This window comes from Pseudonaja textilis, chromosome 1 (genome assembly GCF_049901715.1).
Source record: "Pseudonaja textilis isolate UNSWEBS1 chromosome 1, rPseTex1.2, whole genome shotgun sequence".
Classification (NCBI taxonomy): domain Eukaryota; kingdom Metazoa; phylum Chordata; class Lepidosauria; order Squamata; family Elapidae; genus Pseudonaja; species Pseudonaja textilis.
In genome coordinates this window covers 90,916,302-90,938,408 of record NC_141990.1, presented here as the reverse complement: position 1 = coordinate 90,938,408, position 22,107 = coordinate 90,916,302, and the positions used below count along the sequence as shown (strand labels likewise).

The window sequence follows — 22,107 nt, the reverse complement described above, 5'->3', positions numbered from 1 at the left end:
TTCATTCTGCCTTGTATTCTTTTTCATACTCTTGCTGTAATTCCACAGTTCATATAAAACCAGCTTATAAGGAGAAAGATCAGGACATGCATAGAATCTCTATAAATATTAAAATGGAAAATCACTATTTTTTAAAGGACATAAAAATGGATGTACTAGGACAGTGTTTCTTAACTTTGGCAGCTTTAAGATGCGTGGACTTAAACTTCCAGAATTCCCTAGCCATCATGAGGAGCTGAAGGCTATACATCTTAAAGCTGCCAGGGTTGAGAAACGTTGCACTAGAATACCTGCTGTAATATGTGAAATTTGAGAAATTACAATCATGTCAAGAAGCACAAACAAATATAGAATGTTCCTTCCATCTAACAGTAAGGAGGACAATTTTTAGAAAGTATATTCAATTCAATTGGCCATATGCTACCCTTCATTAGCAGAAAACCTGGGAACTGAATCAAAGGATTCAGCATTTACAGAAAGTCTGTATTGTGCTATATTTGGCCTAATCCATCTGCCACAAGAAAAATTTACATATTCATTCACTTATCACTGTTACTGTCACTTCTGAATGCTATTTCTGTCTATCTTTCCTCTCTGCTGGGCTTCTCTCAAACCTGCGAGACATGAAGCTAATGAATGTAAGAACCAAACCAGCTGAAAAATAGTTACTTATAAGTTGGTCAGTGTGGAGGTCACTATGATTTCCATCCACAAGTACCATCCATGGAAAGAAGAAACAACTCTGTATTTTTAATGATTCCAAATTGCATAAAAATGCCCAAGGCACTTGCATTTGTATATTTAGAAAGCCTTCTGTAGCAGCTATTAAATGAGAGTGAGTAAATACTTCAGAATTTGCATGGAATCTCTTCGTGTTTAGCATGCCAGTGCTCTTCTGTCATGTGTAGCTATTAAACTAACTAATTTAGAAATTATCATGAAGTGTTCTTCATTAATTTTGCCTTGGAACCACAATGATTCCTCTTCAATACTTGAACTGATTTTATGAGTGTTACTTTTTCAAGTGGTTTTTTTTCCCCTTGCCATATCCTTATACATTACCAGCATTTATACATTTATATCTGTTTGACTGGAGTAACAATTGCCCATTTCTTCTTCTTCTGCTGCTTCATCTTTTCTGGACCATCATTTTATATTCCAGATGTTCTTTTATGTTCTGTAACCATTTCCTCACTGTATCCTAAGTTGATATCATTTCTTCTTTGGTAAATGTGGAACGTTTCTGCCTTTGTTGACATCCTTTTCTTTCAACGGACTCCTTGTGACTTTCATGTTTATACCCTAAGGCCTGCACTTGAGATATTGTCTGTCTCTGTGTGTTTCTCTTTTTCCCTCCTTTCTTCTCCCCATCCCTTTGCTCTAATTCCGTTCTCATGTCTCATCAAGAATATCTGAGGTGCTATAGTTGAGCTGGAGATGAATGGGCCAATGTATGTTCAGCAAAGGTTGAGACTTTTGAATTTAGAAACTCTCAAATGGGAATTTATTTCAGGGTAGAACCAGAAACCACTAACATGATTTTATTTTAATGTGAGAAAAACAAGAAACTTTCAGAAATTTCTAAAGCAGGAAAAGTTAGCAGAAAGTGGGGGGAAAACATGGAAGTGACTGTGGTACAGGTAACACCATAATTGAATCCAGAATAATGATGGTTAATTGTGCCTGTTGTTAAGTGACCAACCCAATTTTATGAAATTCTTTTTGGGCAGTCAAAGCAAATGTCATGGTTCTTAAGTGAAACTATTGTTCACAATGGGTTTTTTTTTAATATTTTTTTAAAAAAATAGAAACTGAAAACAAATACCAATTTCTGGCAAAAAACCCAACAACCTGCAAATCACAGCCAAATGACCATGGGATACTATAAATGGCTGTAAATGCAGGCTGGTTGCTGACTGCTCAAAATGTAATCATGTGACCACAGAGGGGCAGACATCAGAACTTTAAATCCAGGTCATAAGTACATTTGGAGGTACTTTGGGGGTATCAATTGAAATCTTACATGATCACTAAGTGACCAGTCATTAAGCAAAAACCAGCTGTAAATTACAATCAAAATATTATTGTGGGCCCTTTTTAAAATTAAAAAAAATCCTTTGCAGTAGGTCTATATCTACACTTTGAAATGATGATCCCCTATTTTCCAAAGCATTAGAAGGCAAGACAAGAATCAATGAATGGAAACTAATTAAGGAGAGAAGCAACCTTACAACTAAGGAGAAACTTCCTAACAATGAAAACAATTAATTAGTGGAACAGCTTGCCCTCGGAAATTGTGCATGCTTCATCACTGGATCACTGAGGCTTTTAAGTAGAGACAGTCTGAAATGGGATGGGGTCTCTTACTTGAGCAGGGGATTGGACTTAAAGACCTCCAGGGTCCAGTGGTAGGATTCAAAAAATTTTTACTACCAGTTCTGTGAGAGTGGCTTGGTGGGTGTGGCTTGGTGGGCACAGCAGGGGAAGGATACTGTAAAATCTCCATCCCCTCCCCACACTACTAACCTTCTTTCCAGCTTCGTTCTCCTGTGAAGGGAAACAAAAGAAGACCCAGTCGATCAGCTGGGACTCAGGAGCCAGAGAATAGATGGGGCGGGGCCAGTCAGAGGTGGTATTTGCCGGTTCTCAGAACTACTCAAAATTTCTGCAATCGGTTCTCCAGAGCTGGTCAGAACCTGCTGAATATCATCTCTGCCAAGGTCCCTTCCAACTCTATTATTTTGTACGCTGTATTCTATATTCCTTTTCCACTTGGGTTTGAATAAATCCACTTTGACTGAAAGCAGCTTTGTGAAACAATACATCTCTCTCATTTCTAAGAGTGAAACAAGCTTCCTTTTGGTCTGCACAGGAACAATCTCAGAGGCCTTTTCTAGTATTTACAAAATCTAGAAGAGGCCTCTAAAGGAGTCTAAAAGTGTGTAAAAATGCAATGAATTTCCTTGAGAGAAACTGAGTTGCAACTTGCATCATCTTTTAGGCCAAAATGCCTCACAGGTCCACATCCAAAAATCCTTGCTTAAGTTTATTTTCTATAGCTTTTCTTAAGCTACGGTGCACAAAAAAAGCAAGCATAGTTGGATTTTGCTGTTCTCTAGAAATGACTACTGTTCAGTTATTTCAGAAATCAGCATGTGCAGCTCAATAATTTCCTTTCATTCATGTGGAATAATTATTATTTCCCCAAATAATCCTTTCTGAATAGATTAATCGAATTCTTTGTGAATTAATACTGAGTGGTTTAACCTAAAAGTCAGAACATGAACTTTAGAAAGGGAATGATTTTATAGTTGTCAGAGGAACCGTGTACATTCTAGGATTAGGATTGTTTTTAATATAACTGCTAAAAAACTAGAAAAATATAAACAATATCTTTTAATACTATATCTACAACCCTCTTCTAAATTCCTGTGTTTTTCTCTCCTCATAAGCATCCTGATAACAGTACCATATGTTTCCTGTTAATGTCATATACTTCATTTTCTACATTAATTTTTTTTTTCATGAATGTTACCATAGTAGATTAAAGGAGAAAATAAAATAGTGGTTGGTAAAGTATGTCTTTAGTTAGACAACATAGATTAGAGGGTTTGAAATGCTAACAAAACCAGATAAGCAAAGAGAATAATGAGCATTAATTGGAAGAATCTGCATTGTTCCAATATACTTTCTGGATCCCTTCACAAGTGGATTACTGCCTTCCTGTCAAACAGGCAACAAATAATAAAAGTAGAAAACGCCTTATCAAACCCTGCACCAGTTAACAGCAGTGTCTCCAAGGGAACATTCTAGGATCCACACTCTTTACACTCTATATAAATGCCTTTGTGATCACCTTATAAGCAACTGCATCCTCTTCACTGATGACCTAAAACTATTCAACACCACCGACAATGTACCATCCTTCAAAGTAATCTTGATTATGTGTCTGAATAGTCAAACAGTTGGCAACTACAAATCTCGACCAACAAATGCTCTGTCCTACATATTGGTAAAAAAAAAAAATCAATACACCAAATACAAACTAGGTGGTTATGACCTTGTTGCCAACCCTCACTCTGTCAAGGACCTTGGAGTTCTCACATCGAATGACCTAAGCGCCAGAGCGCACTGCAACAGCATTGCCAAAAACGCTTTAAGAATTGTAAATCTAATCTTATGAAGTTTCTCCTCCGGTAATACTGATTTGCAAACTAGGGCATACAAAACCTTTGCTAGACTAATACTTGAATACAGCTCCACTGACTGGAATCCGCACTGTATATCAGAAATTAAAACAATTGAACGGGTTCAGAAATATTTTATCAGATGAGTACCATACTCCTCTATTCGCAACAGAATACCCTCCACCACCAGACTTGAGATTCTAGGCTTAGACAGCCTTGAACTATGCCAGCTACGATTGGACTTAAGCATGTACATAAAATCATATGTTACAATGTCTTACCGGTTAATGAATATTTCAGCTTTAACCACAACAACACAAGAGCACACAACAGATGTAAACTTAATGTAAAGCACTCCAAACTTGATTGCAGGAAGTATGATTTCAGCAACAGAATGGTCAATGTCTGGAACTCACTACCTGATTCTGTTGTCACATGCTCAAACCCCCACTCCTTTACCCTCAAACTAATCTCTATTGACCTCACCCCGTTCCTGAGAGGTCTGTAAGGGGCGTACATAAGCGCACAGTCATGCCTCTCATCCCTGTCCTATTGTCCCCAATTATTAGTTCCTATTTCTTGTATTTAAACTTATGTTTATTCTTATTTCTATCATATTGTAAGCATTTGACAAAATAAATAAATAAAATAAAAATAAATAAATGCTTCCAGCAATCATATTGCACTGGCCACATGGGAACCTTTGTTCTATGCTTCTATATAATTTAAGAACAAAAGAAACAGACTAAGGTTCTAAGCATAAGATTGACTTTCTAACTGTGTGTTGTTATATATTACGAGTCATGGAGATTATAGTCTTTTGGAGCCATTTGTCTTCTGCCCTATCAACCTTCTTTGAAACTGATCACTGAACAGGATTCATATGACCTGGTTGTTAACATTCTCCTCTATCCTTCTAAACATTACAGATATGCCCATTTTGTGATAGGAGTCCAAAGAAAATTTTAGCTACTATCCTAAACATATTCAGAGTAACGCATTGGATTTGCATACATGTATAATTCAGGAACAGTCTTTATTATGGATAAAGATACAGATTTATTATGCATATATTCTACTTCCTTGTCAGTTTGCAAAGTTTATTAGGTTCCATCTTAAACAGGGAATTGTATGTTGAGAAGGAGAATAGCAGTTTTCCAAGTAAGTTATGGTATTGTGCCCTTGTAGTTTGCACCTAGGTGGTGTCACATAAACTTCAGTGCAAAGATGGTATTTCTGACTATGATTTTGTTCATCTTTAGTTCTTATGGCATAGCCCCTTCTTATTTCCCTCCTTCCACATTATTATCTAACACAAAGCATAAATGGAAATATTTCAGCTGGTAATTTTGCTACTATAGCCTGCTATTATTATCTTTGTTTATTTGTTTGTTTTTAATTGAGGAAAGAGGATCTGGAAAATGCTTCAGGGTATCCAAATCAAGCTATTTTTAGTGCTTCCTAAGGATCACAAAACTGTTATCATTACTTTGTACCAAGAGGCCGAAGTAAGTGCTTGAACTGCTCTGTCTGTCACCCTAGGTGTGCAGAAGGCTATTTTGGACAACCTTCAAAACCAGGGGGATTGTGCCAGCCTTGCCAATGTAATGACAACCTTGACTTCTCCATTCCTGGCAGTTGTGACAGCTTGTCTGGAGCTTGTCTTAAATGTAAGCCAGGTACAACAGGCCAGTACTGTGAGAAGTGTGCTGACGGGTATTTTGGAGATGCTCTTGATGTAAAGAAATGTCAAGGTAAGTCCTGGAAACTTGCTTTTCCTGTCAAAATGCATTCATTCCCTGTAGGCATATCTCATGAGTGTGTCAGACAGTACGAGCATTTATTTGCATAGCATTACATAGAATAAATCTATATTACACAAAGCAGGGCCATTCAGATTGCCTTGTTGGTTACCCACACACACACTCAATAGCCTGTTAATAGGTCATGATCTGTTGGTTTGTTTACATGATGCCATCCATATAATATTCCTTTTTATAGATATGACCCTTACTCTTCTATTCCTCTGTACCTCGGAGTTTTTTACTTTCTTTCTCTCATGAAGAGTTATTATATCTAATTGTATATTATTCTTGCAGACCACAGCCTTTATTCCCCCTTTCACCATGCTTTAATCCCGTTTTGGAAGTGCCCCTTGCAATAAGACAAAGGAACTAAAACCACAGATAAAACATTGTACATTTGCACATTTATAGAAACTGACTACCTCCATTTTTAGAAAGTGTTGGGAATGAATCACCCCTGTAAAATTAATCACAATTAAAGTATATCTTTATGAGGAAGAGAGGTATGAAGTGTTCTATTGTTATGACATATTTGTATGCCAGAGGTTGAGGAGCTGGAGTATCCTAGTATAAAACAAACATTGCTAAACCAGTTGGAAGCATATAGTCACTAAAGCTACAAAAATAATTTGAACAATTTCTCTGATTATTGCAATAGTGTAAAACTGGTATTTGAAGTGATATTTGATTCATTTCAAAGATTAGCAGGCTTTCTTTGGAAGCGATCCTAGATTATTTAGGATAAACTTAAGTATTGGTGACAAATCTTTGAAAGGATGGAACCACTTCAGTGTTTTGAAGTGTTTTGCCAGAAAGTGAAAAATTTAATATTAATGCTAAAGGTTTTGCAGGAAACTGCATGAATTTACTTCAGACAATGTAACAAAACACTTAAAAATTACTTAAAACCAAACACATTCTAATGCATAAGAGGGTAGAATGAATTTAAATTTAAAAAGAAAAAGAAACTAGATGAAATTGAATTTGAAAAAAAATAAAGTACCACTTATCCTTGCCTGAACTATAATTTTTGGCTAATTTGTAAAAGGGCTCAGAAGATAGCAAGAAATTCAGAGCAATTTGCTGAATAAATAGTTAGGAAGTTCTGTATCAGACAAAATGAGTATGATACTCCCCAACATGATTTCTATAAAACCAGTTCCTTCTTTCAGTTACCTTTTAAAGTTTTACATATTGTGGAAATAAATAAATAAAGCCTCGAAAATAAAACAAAACCCTAGAGATACTCACCTCTGCCTATATTTGTTTCTGTGATATTCTCATTTGTCCATTGTTAAGTTTTCCCTTGATCATTGTTGCAACCACAGCTGTTGTCTGAAGATGAGCTCTCTTACTGTATTGTTTTGCCACCACTTCCCTGATATTTACTCTTGACCATTTCTGCAAAGTTGCAGATCTGTTGAAAAAACACTCCTATTCCTCATTCCTAGTTCCATAATTAAAATACCTATTTTATATTCCAGTGTTTCCCAGTATATAGACAACTGGCCTGTGTTGTGTTCTTCATTGTCTTTGTCTAGTGTATAGCTCTGAAGATATTTCGGGTGTAGGTGTCATCAGGTGTAGGTGTCATCTGACTCTGCTAATATTCTGATGACTTACTTGTTAAAGATACCAACATCAGAGTCCCAAATTTGAAAAATCAAGATGGAATTATAATTCCCTTCAGTGCATTAATGTTTCTTGAGTCACAGTTGAAGTACTCAATGACAACTCTAAACTCTAATTCTGACACTCAACATTTTTCACAGATTCAGATATATAAGGGGTTATTTTACAGATATGTACAAATAGTTTTAATTTTGCCTGGTGACTTTATCCTTAGGTAAAGTATGGGTTGTCTATTTTTCATGGAACTTTGGCTAAAAATTCAGTGGCTTATTTGCAAATATATATGGAATATATGGGTTATTTAAACAAGTATTACCACATATACTCATGGATAAAGCCATCAGGATAAGCCGTACTCAATTTGAGACATGTATTTTAGCATCTAAAATTCTCAAATTATTCATGACTCATCGGTATATATGGCGGATATGCTCATTTATATCAACTCAACTACATCCAACCATAGATAAACATTTTATTTTTCATTGCTTTGAATTTAATAAGAAAAATGATCTATAAATAAACAATATCCTGATTCTACATCCTGATAGATTGATAGATTATGTTATCTGTAGAAAAAACTACTTTCCAGAGCCAATTTTTTTGCCAATTTTGAAATATCAGTTTTTTAAGGGAATAATATATTTGGCGTTTATTTTAAGAAACACTGTCCCTTATAATATCCATATGCAACATTTGGAATGAGATGTTACCTGGAACTAATAAGGAAGAACCTTATTCTGGGAACTAGATTCTGGGAACCTTATTCTGGGAACTAGATTAAGGAAGAACCTTATTCTGGGAACTAGATTTACTCAAAGGACAGAAGTAAGGTGGAAAGGTCTTTAGTGAATGGTCATATATGCTCCATTTAATACTTAAATAATATTTTACAGTTTTTTGAACAGAAGAGGAAATCCATAGGTCAGGCAGGTACAAATTGTCATTTGTCACCATGAATGTAAAGGTATTACACTAGCGTTTTTCAACTTCAGCACTTTTAAGATGTTTCAACTTCCAGAATTCCCCAACCATCATGCATAATGGTTGGGGAATTCTGGGAGCTGAGGTACAAACATCTTACAAAGGCTGATATTGAAAAACATATTTGCACTTTGATATTATTAGACAGTTCCGGTTCTTCCATTCTAATTCAGGAAAAACAAAAAACAGATGTTGGGCTGCCACAAATGCTGGTTGCTTTATTAAACTGAGTAAATTACAAGTGGCATAAGGCCATCATAGGGTCTGACACAAAGGAGTCATTAGTCTGTGTATGGATCAGATTATTGACTTAATTTGTTAGGCTTTTTTATAACCTGGAAGCTACCGGTAAATGAAGAATTGTGTCTTTATGGGTTAATTCCACTTCTTCAGCTATTAAAAGATGATAAATGAGAGAATACAATTTTCCTCTTTATTCCCTTGCTAGGTATACTAGAGTCTTTTACTTGTATAAGAACTTGTATACGAACTTTTACTTGTATAAGAACTGTGGAGATTAGCTGGATGACAGGCTGTAAATCATAAAGCAGGAATTGATTTGTAATTTATGAACATCCCCTTCTCCAGAAGTTGATCTTTTCTACCTTCTGTTCATTAGCGTGAGATAATTTAAAATGTTACAGGAGTTAGATGACTAAACTCTTGCAAAAGATTGCCAGCAAATGTTTTATGTATACAGTACTATACGTATGTGTGCTGTGAATGTTCATTATCGTCTCATTCCAACCTGTTCTTGTCTACCTCAAGCCTGCAGCTGCAATATTAATGGATCATTTTCAAAAGTCTGTGACTCTAAGACTGGACAATGTCATTGCAAACCCAATGTTCTGGGACGTCAGTGTAATCAGTGTAAGGTAAGACACCAGAATCTGATGCAATCTTAATTGTTCCATTTCCCATCTTTTATGGAATAGAAGAACTTTTCTATATACATAAAATGCTATTGGTACTTTTACACACATGGCAAGTTATGTTGTGTGACTTTCTTTTCAGTCTTAAAATCAGTCTTAAAGTCTTCATTGTGCTTCTGAAACACTTCTATTTGCTAAATAAATGAGATTATTTTTCTGGCACAAAATCTATCCTCCTTTAGAATCTAAAACAAAATAAATATATCATGATTATTTTATTTAGGCTCACAAAAGGGCAAGGAATAATTTTCATTAAAAATATTGACATAAGAGTTGACTTGTTTTTAAAATATTCAAGTAACTGAACATACAGACATCTTTTTCTCTGTGGTGCAATAAAAATAATCTTTTCTGTTTTTTTCTGAGATGGGATACCACTCATTCATAAAGCACTATGGTGGAGGGAAGTACTAACTGTGCAATCTTATGTATATTTCCTTTATAGCAAAGGCCTTTCTATGTATTGTAACTAATCATACAAACAATGGTGAGCATCCTGGATTCTCCAAACATTAACCTGTGATAACCTGTGTTAAAAGCAGATATTTGCCCTTTCAGCAGAACTATGCCATGAGATGTCTATTTTGATATACACAATATATAAAATACTATATATCTCTATGTATATATCAAATGTATTTACATGCCTTTCATTGGATGATCTTAGGAAATATTTCCTGAGGAGATTTTAAAGTTTATATTATATAGAATATATCGGTAGATCTAATTTTCTTTTCCCAGATACAAAAATAGAGAATATATAAGGAAATAAGAATAAGGAATAACTCCAATGCCTTTCTGAATCCTGACAACACAGTGATGAGCACAAGGTTCACACATAAGTGTTTAATATTAAATTACTGATATCTCCTCATCAGTGAACATGCCTACAACACATGCATCTTGATCTAATGATATACAGTACTTATATTTTTTTCTCATGAAATGTAAAAGCTTAAAGCTCTTGATATTGGCCTTGAAGCATTTAGAATAGAATATTGTAAAATAGCTAGAGCAAGCAATCAAGTATATCCTGAAGCTAATAAACAGGTAATTAGTCAGAGAGTAATTATGAAATTAGAGAGTAATTAAAGCATGAGTGTTTTAGGGAATATCATTGTTTGTTTCTACTAGACATTTGTCCATATCTCCTGTATGGCTGTTTAAAATTGAACAGCAGGAAGTATGAAGAGGAATCATCAGTATTCCATAACTTTAAAAATAAAATTTTAAAATATGATTTCCAGAATTCTTACTAATATTTGCCAAAAAGTTCTGCCAAAATGTTGAAATTTCAGGGAAGCCTCTTATTGTAAGTGATGTAAATGAAAACAAATCGTATTGAAAATCATTCACGGCAACATTTGATTGGTTTTATAATTAAAAATCAATGCTTGAAGTATAGAAAATATGCTTTAATAGTAATATGGTTGGCCCTGATATTTAGCTCTACAAATCTTTGGTATTTCTGGCTTTTATTCTCATGATATCTACTGTACTGACATTTCCTATATATTCACTTCTTGCTTTCCTTCCCTCTTCCTCTTCAAAAGTCCACTTACTTTTGGGCTCCAGAAAAGCAATTCTGCATTCCGTGTGGCTGCAATCCAGTAGGATCCATGTCCTTGAGCTGTGATGTGTCAGGGAGATGTATTTGTAAATCTGGATTTGCTGGTAAACGGTGTGAACTGAGCAGGCAGGTGTACATCCAGAAAGGGAAGCCACCGAACTCTCAACAAACGAAAGCACCCCATCAAAGATGGGGCTCTCCCACTGCAAGTGGGTGCCCAAGGGGTGCTTTCAAGTCTTCTGCTTTGGTAATAAAACGTGATACATTCTGCATGTGTTGCATTTTGGCATGTTTTTGTGCTGGGTTGTACTATCCAAAACCCTGAAAAGAAAATCAATGTCCTGTCAACTTGCAAAACAAGGCTGAGAGAATTATGATGATGGAATGATAACCTTCTGGGAACAGAGCCTCCACCTAAATTATTAAAGAATTCCTTTTACAAACACCTCACAACAGTACTTTTTAAATTAATATACAGTACAGCCAATTTTAGTCTTAAAATTAATACCATTAATACACCAGAAATTCAAAGAAATTCTAAAGCAATCCAATATAATTTCAATTTTTTTCTTTAAAAAACTATGAATGAAGGAATCCTCCTTTTGAGAAATTGCACACATTGTAATGAAGTGGTTGCCACTTTATTACCATTCAAATTGTTAAGCTGCTTCCCAAAGAGTGCTTTAGAGCAGTGTTACTCAGCTTTGGCAATGTGAAGATGTGTGGACTTCAATTCCCAGAATTTCCCAGACAGTTGATAAAGTTGAGAGACACTGCTGTAGACTCTTGTAAAATGTGAGATGTTCTTGAAAGTAAAATGTGATAGAGACAAGTGCTTTGTTTTGCAGCTTGTCAGCTTTCCATTTAATTTTACATGTTTTCGTGTTAAAATATTGTAGCAGAATTCAAGGGATGTGGAACAGCGAATCTGATGAACCATAAATGAACTCTCTGATTTGATTGGCCCCCCTGCAGTACATAGATATAGGCAGATTCTTGTGATTCCCTTAGGCAACCATTGCTTCTGCTGACCTTTTGCTACAAGTAACATGAACGGACATGGTTGTTCACTGCCAGATGAATTTATATGCTTTTCTGCATGATATTCTTAAGCATTTGCAGTGTTGTTCTAAATCAGAGGAAGCTACAAGCCAGAAATAACAATATTTCTGGCATAACAGAATCTGTGTTGAAAGAAACAATGAATTTCTTCTCAATGGATCACAATCCCTTGAGCTACTTTATACTAAACCAAGAGTTTAAAGGTGCCCAAGGGAATTCCTTAGTCTTGTATATTGAATGGCAGATCTTCCTGCAGTTTCACTTTGCAATCAAACTCTGTTTGAACCTCTCCTTACTTTTAAAGATGCTGATTGTATCATATGTGTTGGATGAAGAGAACCTGCTATTCTAACTGTAGTTCCAAAACTTCTTGGAATTCACCATTGGAACTGAGCTTGTTTTGAATGTAGGAAGCCTTAAGATAGGTAGTCCTTGACTTATGAACACAATTGAGGCCAAATTTTTTGTTGCTAAATGAGACATTTGCTAAGTGAATTTTGCCCCATTTTACGGACGTTCTTTGCCACAGTTGTTAAGTGAAGAGCTCCAGTTAGTAACATGGCTGTGAATCTGGCTTCCCCACTGATTTTGCTTGTCAGAAGATTGCAAAAGGTGATCGCAAAAATTGTGATCATGTGACTTTGGGAGTGCTGCAGCAATTGTAAGTATGAAAAATGACCATGTCACTTTTTTTCAGTGCCATTGTAACTTTGAAAAGTCACTAAATTAACTGTTGTAAGTCGAGGACTACCTGTATTAAACAGAAGATGAAATTTATTAGATTATTTACTACCTTCATGTGAACAAAGTAGATAAAACATAGTTTTAGTTAACAAATACAGAGGCATTTAAGAAAATGGATTTTCAACAGTTCTGCATAAATATGATTTAAAATGTGATCTGTCATCCACACAGGTCCTAAACCTAGATAAAGAGAATCCAATTAAACAAATAAGTCAAAAACATTGTACTTGTTCATTGATTTATTGAGGAAAATGAAGCCCCTCTCCCTCTCTCTCTCTCCCCCCTCTCTGTCTCTGTCTCTCTGTCTCTATCTCTCTGTCTCTCTCTCTCTCTGTCTCTCGTGTGTGTTTACTGTTTATTTACGGCATAAGTGTGTGAACCTGTAGGATTATTGGTTCATTTGAATAGAAATTCACACAAGAATCTTATAGCAAAGAATTTTATTCTAAAGGAGAATTTATTTTCTTATTTTCAGCCTTTAAAGAGGACTTATTATCCAACTATTTATTAAAATTGCATGCTGATTATTCCTGGCTTCATTGAATTATTCTGAATTATTCTTGAGAATGATCAACTTTGGTTATGGTTTGTTTTGTTTTTTTTCTCTCTCTCTCTCCTTTTTCTTTTTTGCCTGTTTCTGCATCATAAGAAGACATAAGAGGGTAACATAAGAGGATAAGAATACAGTATTTAATTAAACCTTAATTGCATCGGTGAAGCTTTCCTTCTCCTTGATAAATATAGCAACCATCCCAGTAGACTGAAAAGAAGAAATATCTATAAAATGTGAATGTTTATTGTTTTAACCTGGCTTCCTATTAAGAAACAGATTCAAGCTTTACCTGATTATCAGGATGCCAAGCAGATCCATAGTTAAGGCAGAATAATGGTCTGATGTACTCTGTGGACTGGTGTATGTTTTTATGCTTTGTAAGGGTAACTCAAGGAGCTATTGCAAATTCCTTAAGGGCAACATTTTGTATAAGATACAGGTATCTTTGTGAAATGTTTTTATTGTAACATATTTATTTTTTTAAAAAATAAAAAGATATGCTTTTGCATTGTGGTGTTTAACAAATATATATTAATGAGACTTCATGTACACATTTTGAGTTCATAAAATTCAAAATGGATTGATTTGAATTTCATATTTTGACATTTACAAATGTATTTTAGGCTGAAGGTGTACAACTTTAAAACACAAAATATGAATGTGGTTAATGTGATACCATCATTTGGTTATATGTGAAAATGACAGTGTTTATCCATTCTAATTTATTTTGGTTGTCTAAGCTGGGGGGGAAGTAAAATCATTCCTTTCTACATTTATGTAGTTTTTTTTCAAATCTGTGTGTTCCTCCCTCTTTTCTCTCTCATTTTTATTTCTGCTAATTGATTATCCTTGTCTCTACTGTGACAGTCTGGTACCTTTGGTGTGCAGTCATCAAGAGGATGTCTCCCTTGCAATTGTAATTCGTTTGGATCAAAATCATTTGACTGTGATGAAACCGGACAGTGCCACTGTCAACCAGGTGTTGGAGGAAAGAAATGTGACCATTGTGCTCATGGATTTTATGGTTTTGAGGAAGGAGGATGCACCCGTAAGTATATAATCAAGCTTCATTTAATAGCTAATAAATTTGTGGGAGAGGAAGAGTTTTTTTAAAATGGTCTTCCAGTGGGCATCATTTTTACTATGGCGTTTAGCTCTAGGCAAAATTGATTTGACATAGGACAGTTTTTATTTTTATTTGAAAACTTGGACAAAGCATTTTCAGACATGCAAAACAATCAACATTTTAAAGAAGCAAATAAAATGTCTGTAATTAAACTATATAACTATCAAGCAGACATCATATTCTTTAGGGCAAAATGGGCACGAGAAGTTATAAACAATGAAAAGAATTATATAGTGATTCTATGCACAAGTTGTTGAGTTAGAGAGAATAGAAAGAACACCATAATGTCTAAGCAAGGAATGATTAGTTTTGGGCTGGCTCCCTTTTAGGGAATTCAGATGTTGCAATTACCTTGCTCACTGAGTTTAATATACTGTTTAATATTCTTAACAGTAAGTCAGTCATTAAAATTATTTCCTTTGCATGGAAATTATTTCTTTTGCAGTTTACATTTCCTAATATCTACTGTAAAATAAAATAAAAATTCACTTTATATTAGAATAATTATTTAAAAATAATTGCTATATTTATCCAGCACTGACCTATATTGTTGATGTATGATCCTGTTTTAGAACTAAGGATGCTCAAAAAATTAGATTTTAAGACATTGTAATATGAACTATTTCTAGCTGATGTTCAGATCAGAATATAATTATGAGTGCTATGAATAAACTGATTTGAAAGAAGTGCTTCCAAACTAGCTCAATTGCTCATTTTTTTGTTCATTAACCACAAAAATTGTTTTTTTTTCAGGTTACCTTATTAAAGAGCAAAAAAAAATGAAAATAAAAAAGGTTAACAAAGTGGACAGTGGTGATTTAATGAATAGCAAATCAGGGTTGTGCTCTCATAAGATGAAATGAACTTTTTTCAAAGATCCAAGTGCATATTAAATTACTAATTTTAATATATGTATACGTTATGCATTTTTAATTCAGATTATAAATCCTTTTATTAGACAAAGCACTAAAATGCATATATTTAAAAAACAGCAAGAATGAACTGAGGAAAGAGAAGAAACGGATCAATTCTATTTTAAAAATTCCTTCCTCACTCCTATAGGGAGGAGGTATATGTCATCTCAGGTCCTCCACCAGAGGTCTAGGAGTTGGAGAGTATTGTATACAGGATATTAATTTTCCCTAGCACTGCACTCTTCTGGACAGAGAGCTTTGATGTGGTTCCTGGGATCTGTTGGAGCCACTCTCCCAGCTTAAGAGCCACAGCCCCAAGTGCTCCTACCAGTGATGCGACCACTTTGATCTATGTTTTCTGCATCCTCTCTAGTTTCTCCTTCAGGCCTTAGAATTACTCCAGTTCCTCATACTTATTCTGAAGATGCTGTCACTTGGCACAACCACATTTATCATCACTGCTATTGTTTGGTCCTTATCTACTGCCTTGATATTTAGTTGATTGGCCAATAGCTGCCTGTCCATCTGGATCTAGAAGTCACATAGAATCATAGCCTTTTATTCTCTACAATCTTCTGTGGAGAATCTCCCTTCTCGACTTGGGAGGTTCTAGCCCAGAGTTCCCCAACATTTCTGGGAGCAGGGGGAGGAGAGAAAGAGGTGATGATTTTGTGAGAGGGGTAAATGCATGTGCATGTGCAAGTGTCTGCAACTTTCACAGTGTGAGTGGAGCTGGGTGCACGTGTGGAATGTGTGCAACAGCCAGCTACTCGCGTGGCCCAGTATATACAGTGTAAATTATATGTAAATTGTATGTATTGGCTAAAAGAATGTAAAAATACATGTGTTCTGGATCAGTGATTTAAAAAAAAATACAATTTATGAGAGAAAATATATGAAGTAAGTAATAAAGAAAAATATTAAATGAGTATATTGGGGAAAGTATGCATAAAAAATAATAGATAACAAATTTGGAAGGGACCTTGGAGGTGTTCTAGTCCAACCCCCTGCTCAGGCAGGAAGCCCTATGCCATTTCAGACAAATGGTTGTCCAAACTCTTCTTAAAAAGTTCTAGTATTGAAGCATTCAAAACTTCTGGAGGCAAGTTATTCCACTGATTAATTGTTCTAACTGTCAGGAAACTTCCCATTAGTTCCAGGTTGTTTCTCTCCTTGATTAGTTTCCATCCATTACTTCTTGTCCTGCCTTCTGGTGGTTTGGAAAATAAGTTGGCCCCCTCTTCTTTGTGTCAGCCCCTCAAATTTTGGAATAGAACACTGCTGTCATGTCACCCCTAGTCCTTCTTTTCATTAAACTAAATGCAAGCTTTTTTTAAAAAAAAAATTACACAGTTGAGAAACTAAACTAAACTAAAATCAGCTTCACAAATGAATCTGAGTTAGAATTAAACTAATCCATGGATCTGTATTTAGAGCACAACCCTATATGCTCAGCCATATGTTATTTTCAGTGATGTTTATTTACAAATACATATGGAAGGAAAGCTATCTTATTAAACAAGGAGCCTGGTTCTCTGCATCCCTATTCAGAATTAAATAAAATTGAATTAAATGGGACCTTCTCTACCTTGCATATACGATCGCAATCTAAATTAAACCTTGGCTGAACTTGTCTGGTACTCTAAAGTCTATCTTCAAAACATCAAATAGGCTCCTCCTATTCAAATGTCCAGGTTTTTTTGTGGTAACACTGAGTAATAAGAATCCTCCTCCTGATTATTCTGAAGAACGACAGTAACCTCAAGGCTATTGAGGGATAACTTAGTGTGATCCTTCTGTTAACTAGTGAAAAGCAAATTTTGTTGGTGAGATAAATTTCTGCAGATTATATTCAGAACCATGACTCAATTCTTGTACAGACCTAGAAATGAAAGCATGAACCTATGAAGGTGTGTTTATTGTCATGTTAATGTTCAAGCATGACAGCGTTTGGTAAGAATAAAAGGTCATTTCTTGGATTCATTGAAAAGAAACACATAAAATGAAAAATAAATGATAAATCTAATATTAAAGAACTTAGCATAAAAGGAGATTGAACAAGCACACCAGGAATTACTGTGATTTGTCATTTTTGTGACGCTTGCAGGTCTGTAGGTCTGCTGTTGGTTTTGTTATGAAAACTTTCGATAACCATTTGTCACTGTTTGAATGACCATGTTTGATCCATCAACCTCCATTATTTTCTATGATATAGTGTTGGAAATAAATGATGCACTAACGGTTAATGAATGCATCTTAAACAATGCATCAGCATACAGATAAAAATAATCATCAGTAGAATAGATACCACTATTCTGTGCAAAATGGACAAAAATGGTACAGTCCTAATAGGTTCTAACTGCAGTATACAACATCCTGATCTTTTCCATTTTCTTTCCTGGTCAACAATGTATGCTTTTGGGAAACATTCCTTAGACTCTGATAAAGTTCGTACAGACATCCTTGAATGACTATACTAATTGTGTATTCCTAGATATTCTCTATTTGACCAGGATAAATAGATCAAACAATTGTGCTTATTTTAAAGCCAGTCTATTTATGCTTCTTTTGTATGCAGTAAATAAGAAAATAAGATCTTTTTTCTTTTTATCTTGCAAGGTAACATTTTCTTTAAAAAGTAAATTAAAATTAAAGGAATATAATGAACAGAGCAAACATTATGAATATGAGCTCCCTACTGGAAGCTAAATATAGAAAACATATTGAGCCTAGTATAGAAATGTTCTTGCAAAAAAAAAAAGAAGAATTCTATGTCAAGCTGTGTGCACAAGGATTATTTTTGTTTTCTCTACCAAAGTGCAATTTTTACTTTGCAAGGAAAAAAAATGTGGACTTTAATGTCAGTCTTTCCCCAGCTTGTTATAGCACTAACAATATGACTTGAAAATGATAACATTAGTTCTTCAATATATTGGATAGATGTATAGCACATGCTGGCTCAGGAACTAACTGTGGGAAATTTCATCACTGCATTGATCATGTTTGTGCCTAGTAGAGGAAAATCTGTGGGATTCTTGGTGCTCTGTGGTGACTCATTATCCAACTTTGTAACACCATCCTACTGGTTTTTAAAACTTGTAGCCTCTCTCTCTCTCTCCCTCCCTCTCTCCCTCTCCCTCCCTCCCTCTCCCTTTTTCTCCCTCTCCCCTTTCTCTCTCTCTCTCTCTCTGTCGGGGGGTGAGTATGTGTATGTAAGACAACACATGGAATACTGCATCCAGTTTTCGTTTCCACATTACAAAAAAGATGTTGAGACTTTGGAAAAAGTGCAAGGAAGAGCAATTAAGGAACTGGAGACAAAAAGGGTGTCCTTAATCAAAAAGGATGATTAAGGACATAGAGACAAAAACATATGAAGAACGGTTGCAAGAATTGGGTATGTCCAGTCTAGAGAAAAGCAGGGATAGGGATGACACGATAGCAGTGTTCCAGTATTTCAAAGGCTGCCACAAAGAGGAGCGGGTCAACTTATTTTCCAACACATCAGAAAGCAAGGCAAGAAATAATGGATGAAAACCACTCAAGGAGAGAAACAACCTGGAATTAAGGAGAAACTTCCTAATAGTGAGGACAATTAACCAGTGGAACAGTTTGCCATCAGAAGTCATTGGTGCTTCATCACTGGAAGATTTTTTTTTTTTAAAAAAAAGACTGGACTACCACCTGTCTGAAATTGTATAGGGTCTCCTACTTGAGCAGGGGGTAGACTAGAAGACCTCCAAGATCCCTTCCAGCTCTATTCTGATTGATTGATTGATTGATTGATTGATTGATTGTGTGTGTGTGTGTGTGTATCTTCCTATCATTTTCACGGATGTGCAGGGTCCTATTTTTTCAGGCCAACCAAATATTGATCCATTGGTCAGGAATCGACTAACTGGCTTGTCATCTGAGTCTGACATTGCCCACTGAGAAAGAGTGACTTGCCCAAATTCACCAGCTACCTTTCATGCTTAAGGTAGAACTAGAACTCACAATTTCTTGGTTTCTAGCCTGGTGCCTTAACCACTACACTAAAGTGGCTCCTCTATGTATGTTTATATGTGATACATCTCCTATTCCTGTGTTGGCAGATAGGCATGGATATAACTTACAAATTAAAATATGTAGCCACTTTGAATGTGTGAATCTTCTGCTATTATTTAATTAGGTTGGAGTTAACAGAATTGGCTTTCTGGAGAATCAACTTTCATTGTTGTACCTGATGTGAAAAGTCTAAAAGCCCCGAATCTAAATTTCCTATCACTCAATGATTTGTCCCTTCTAGTACAGCAAGACAGAGCCATCAAGGGTATCTCTTTTTCACAAAGAAATTTACAGTTATATTAATGCAAATAGCCTTGAAAAACATGCATTTTAGATTAAAACTAAGTAGGAATTCTTTATTCAGTGCACAGCCTTCTGATAATGAGTTTACATGTGGAATTTTATTTTTAAAGTTAATTGTATTTTCAGTCATGAAATAGTGCCTGTTATCCCAATTTAAATATATAAAACTGTGGAGACTGATGATTTAAACTGTTAAATCTTGCAAAAACAAATATGATTTAAGGATAGAGAAAAAAGAGAATTGGATTAGCTCTGCAGAATTGATGGACATTTTAAAATATCATCTGTCCATTATTTTCACCGATTGTTCCTTACAGATTAATACATTGCCTAGTTAAAACTCCACAACAAGACAAAAGTACAATAAATACTGGGTTCCAACCTAAGGTAATAATTTTGGTGTTTGTTTTTTTAACATCAATTCCATTGCAGTTATTTGGAAGTATTTATTATTAGGTATTATGCTAAGCACAAAGATATAGGTTTGCTATCTGCTTACTTGGCAAATATTTAAAACAGAATCACTATTCTCTTTATTTCATTCATTCCAAGAAAAAAAGATAAATGAACAGCTAGCATGCTAAGAATAGCAGGTTTTATGTTCTCTTATTTCCGAAAAGTTGCTATTTGGAACAGGATCTACACAACTGTTGAGGGGGGGAAATAAAATAACCCTGGTTGAAGTTCATTCCCTGGGGAATATAACCCTAAGTGTGTGATTAACAAAACCCATTAGGGGTATATAGAAATAATTGCTTAAGTTCCCAAAGGTATCTTAAAGAAGCCTCATGCTAAGATAGAGAGCTGGTTTCTCTAATGAGGGGGAAAAGAAAAGAAGAAAGGACTCTTTCTATCGGAAATGGACTGAAGGAAAGAACCTTAGAATACAGCAAAGTTCTGAACCAATACAAGTAGTCCTTGACTTACAACAGTTCGTTTAATGACCATTCAAAATTACAACAGCACTGAACAAAGTGACTTATGATCATTTTTCACACTTAAAACCATTGCGGTATTCCCATGATCACGTGATCAAAATTCAGATGCTTGGCAGCTGATTCCTATTTGTGACGGTTGCAGTGTTCCAGAGTTATGAAGTTTGCAGCCTTCTGACAAGCAAAGTCAATTGGGAAGTCAGATTCAGTTAACAGCTGTGTTACTAACTGAACAACTGTAGTGACTCACTTAATGACTATGGCAAGAAAATGGAACAAAATTCACTTAAGAAATGTCTCGCTTAGCCACAGAAATTTTGGAGTGAATTGGGATCATAAGTCAAGGTCTATCTGTAGCTGCTCCCTTTCATGCCACAAATGTCCTCAATGAGAGCTAGGTTAAAATTATTAAATGTTAATAATAAGAAGTGGGTTTATCTTCTTGAGTTATTGTTCAAAATATATTGAATACATCATTCAAAATATTTTTAATGGTAACTCAAATGATAAACCCACTTCTTTGTCCTACTTCCTTCTGGTACTCATCATGACCATATGGGAATGTCACTGATTTATTATTTTACTAGCCCATGATTGGATAAACTTTCACAGAGAATAGTATCAAATGCCGAAAATTATTCTCTGCAGTATATATAGAGTAGTGTATTCCATGTTTTAAAATGCTTATCTTTGTCTTTCTTAATCCTCTTCCATGAAGCTTGTCAATGTTCCCATCTTGGTAATAATTGTGACCCACATACGGGCCGTTGCATCTGCCCTCCCAATACTACAGGGAACCGATGTGAAAAATGTGTACCGAACCACTGGGGTCATGATATTATCAGTGGATGCAAGGTGAGTGTTTCTTTTCTTTCTTTTTCCACTGTCCTAACTTTAGGAAGTTGTACCAGATAAAGTTGTCTTGCATATCCTTGAAGTTGTGTTTTAACTAGAACTGGCACAGCATGCACAGAAATGTCATACACGCACATATTGTGAATCAGCTCTTCTAGTTGAAAGCAAAAGAACATATAGTACCTATATAATTACACTCGGATACAATTTATCCCAACAAAGCGAAATGTTGCTAGCTGAGATCTACTTTTTTTAAAGAAAAAATGAAAGGCATCACTTTTTCCATGGATTATATTAATAATATTCCAAACATTTTATTCCAGGATAACATTTTTCATATTTATAGACAATATTGTTATTAGTTTTTTAAATTAAAAATAGAAATGAAACATAGAAGAGAAATCAGGTTAAAAACAAAGATGACCAGTGGTAAGCTCACATGTATTATGTACTTTTGT

General features: G+C 35.1%; 1 protein-coding gene across 1 annotated transcript in view; it reads left to right on the top strand.

Annotated features, from left to right (window-relative positions):
• LAMA2 (laminin subunit alpha 2) overlaps positions 1–22,107 on the top strand; it is a 432,393-nt gene that overhangs the window by 252,413 nt on the left and 157,873 nt on the right. Inside the window, exons 19-23 of the mRNA XM_087941278.1 lie at positions 5,730–5,941; positions 9,377–9,483; positions 11,094–11,357; positions 14,337–14,517; positions 21,513–21,649. Coding sequence (XP_087797404.1) covers positions 5,730–5,941; positions 9,377–9,483; positions 11,094–11,357; positions 14,337–14,517; positions 21,513–21,649 — 901 coding nt within the window. The remainder of the gene's footprint in view (positions 1–5,729; positions 5,942–9,376; positions 9,484–11,093; positions 11,358–14,336; positions 14,518–21,512; positions 21,650–22,107) is intronic.